The sequence below is a fragment of the Orycteropus afer genome, unplaced genomic scaffold, assembly GCF_000298275.1.
Source record: "Orycteropus afer afer isolate SDZICR_OR568_19922 unplaced genomic scaffold, OryAfe1.0 scaffold00266, whole genome shotgun sequence".
Lineage (NCBI taxonomy): Eukaryota > Metazoa > Chordata > Mammalia > Tubulidentata > Orycteropodidae > Orycteropus > Orycteropus afer.
In genome coordinates, this window is record NW_006921853.1 from 1,902,161 (window position 1) to 1,905,084 (window position 2,924).

The window sequence follows — 2,924 nt, forward strand, 5'->3', positions numbered from 1 at the left end:
TAGAGGGACAGGGGCCCGGGATAGACAGGCTGGGGTGTGGCCTAGATGTGAGTCCGAGCAACCTTGTCCCTGCCTCGGCTGCCACTGATGGAGACAGGCCTGAGAGGCAGATGCAGCTCGGACATATGCTGTGATGATGTAGGGCCTGCCATGCACACAGGCACATCTACTCTGGGGATGTTCTGAAGGAAGGCTGAGGAGCGACCAGGCCCAGCAGCCAACCCTCAGCCCAGAAGAGACGAGAGAAGCTAAAGGGGTGCAGGTTGGAGGCAGACAGAAGAACGGCCTTTGGTGGCTAGCCCTCTGTGGTGAAGAGCACCTTTGGATGGATCCAGGAGGACAGGAGTAGAGAGTGAGGCAGATACAGCAGGACCACTGGGAGGGACGGAGGGCTCAGAAAGCACAGGTCTCAGGCTGCTGATGCTCTGAGCACCTTCATCAGTAGACGGTGTCTGGGAGGAGCTCTGCCCAAGGACATCTTCAGCTTCTGAAATCCTGCCATCCAGCCATCCAGTCATTTGCCTATCTGTTCTTCTACTCATCCATCCATCCATCCATCCCATCCATCCCATCCATCCATCCACCTACCCATCCACCCATCCATCCATCCACCCACCCACCCACCAACCTATCCATCCATCCGTCCACCCACCCACCTATCTATCCATCCATCCATCCATCCATTAATCTACCTACCCACTCATCCACCCCTCTGCCCACCTACTTATCTATCCATCCATTCATCTCTCTACCATTTATTGTCACCTCCTCCATTCCCAGCTGGACTCTGAGGACTCAGGTGATCAGATGTGGTTCCTGACCCTGAGGAGTCCTCCTCCTCTAGCAGCCATCACCAATCCCAATGCTGGGTTCTTTTCACTCACTGCTGTGACAGAGTGCAAGAAGGGTACCTTGGTTCAGCCTCTTTATACTTCTGTCATGGTCCTAAGAAGCATCGTGTCAAATAGCAAATGCTCAAACTTAGGTCCCTTCTGGGTTTCTCAGGCCTCCAATCACACAAGCCCAAGGCAACCTCATGCTCTATGAAACATTAAAATGTCCCAGATATTCCAAATTCTGCCTCACCCTGTCTGCATCTTCCTCCCTACCATGCCCCAGAAAACCTTCATCAGATCACTCACTTTAGTTTTTGACTGTGGCCCTGTGGCCACTGGAGTCAGGCCCTGAGCTTCATATTCCCAGTGGCTGGAGGTGACCATATATACACTGACCTCTCCCGGAAGTACTTGATGGCCTCAGGGTCTACGAAGGTCGGCTCTTCCCGGTAGCCCTGCTCAAAGACCTTGCGCTTGTGCCGGAACTCAATGACCGTCTTGGTGTAGGAGTTGAGTGTGGTCACGGAGGCTGCCATGCAGCAGGTAAAGGAGCCCCACGCCAGGCTGCCAAGAGATCAGGAGAGAGATCCCACAGTGAGGGTGGGCAGGGGACAGGAAATCTCCCACCCATCAAACCTTCCTTCCTCCCTGCATTGCTGCCTCCCCAGGCAGGACCCCAAGCAAGTGTTACAGTACAGAAGAGTAAGACATGGTTCCTGCTCCACTCACTCTGGTCTGGGAGACACAACATTATCTGTGCATTGTGATGCTGATATGGCAGAGTTCATTATTAGGAGGCAAGAGGAGAAAGAATCATTCTGCCCAAGGGGGCTGGCGTCAGGAAGAGTTACACAGCATACAGAAAGGCTTACACCAGGTCTTGTAGGATAAGTGAGAGTTTGCCACAGGAAAGGGCATTCCAGGAAAAGGAAACAGCTGTGGCAAAGGCATGAACATTAGGGGGCATCCATCCCACCCTGTAGGAGGTGTGGGATGCTAGAGTGGAAAAAAGCATGAGATTAGTTGGAGTTGATGATGGAGAAGCAAAGAGGACCAGACATTCTAAAAGCTGGTTTTTTTTTTTTTCATAAGGGTTAAATTCATGGGTTCATGTATAACATTGGGTAAGATGCTTAACCTCTTTGCCTCATATTCTTCATGTCCACTATATAATGGACATAATAATAGGATTGTTGTAAGGATTACAGGAGATGATTCATTAGAAACATCTTAGAACAGTGCCTGGCGCATGGTAGGAACTCAAGAAAGTTTGCTATCATCACTATTTTGATTAACATTTTCACTACCCACTTCTCTATGACTTGGATTTCCAAGCTCTCCCTCTGGGAGATTAAGTATAATGGCCTATTGGCTTGCGACACTGTCTCTATCCACAGGTGGGACCTTGGCTGCCCCCATCTGATGTTTATGGTGAGCCAGGCCAACGCTAGAGAATCTGTCCTGTCTACATCCAGAAAGAAGGAGCAGGTGCATGTGGAACGAGAAGATTCACCCAGCCAGGTGCTAGCGCTTCTCTGACCATTCCTGTTCTAGAAACGCCCTCCTGCCTGATTCCTCTGGCCAAGACTGTGCAGTAACATTTAGTAGGAGAAATGGGGTAATTTGCCTTGGTCCAGTCACACCTGATCTGTATGTGGGTCTCTGTTCCCTGGACTCTGCCTTAATCATTGGTTTGCTCCAAATTAAGGGCTCACTGTTGCTGGTGCCAGCCTGTACTATTTCAGAGCCTCAGGCCTCCCTACTTCCTGCCCACCATCTAGCCTTTGCACATCACTGCCCCTGTATTCCCAAGGGTCAGGTACAGACCGCCTCCTATACCCACTGCTCTTCTCTCTGCCAGGCTTAGGGTACCTTAGAAGGGAAACATGAGTATTTGTTGTTGTTGTTAGGTGCCGTCGAGTCATTTCCGACTCATAATGATCCCATACACAGCAGAACAAAACACCGCCCAATCCCGCACCAGCTTCATGATTCTTGCTATACTTGAGCCCATGGTTGTAGCCACTGTGTCAATCCATCTCGTCGAAGGCCTTCCCCTCTTTCATTGACCCTCTACCTTACCAAGCA

The 2,924-nt window shown here is 50.7% G+C and overlaps 1 protein-coding gene across 1 annotated transcript in view; it reads right to left on the reverse strand.

Annotated features, from left to right (window-relative positions):
* GSG1L (GSG1 like) overlaps positions 1–2,924 on the reverse strand; it is a 139,730-nt gene that overhangs the window by 37,246 nt on the left and 99,560 nt on the right. The window contains exon 3 of the mRNA XM_007950165.2: positions 1,233–1,400. Coding sequence (XP_007948356.1) covers positions 1,233–1,400 — 168 coding nt within the window. The remainder of the gene's footprint in view (positions 1–1,232; positions 1,401–2,924) is intronic.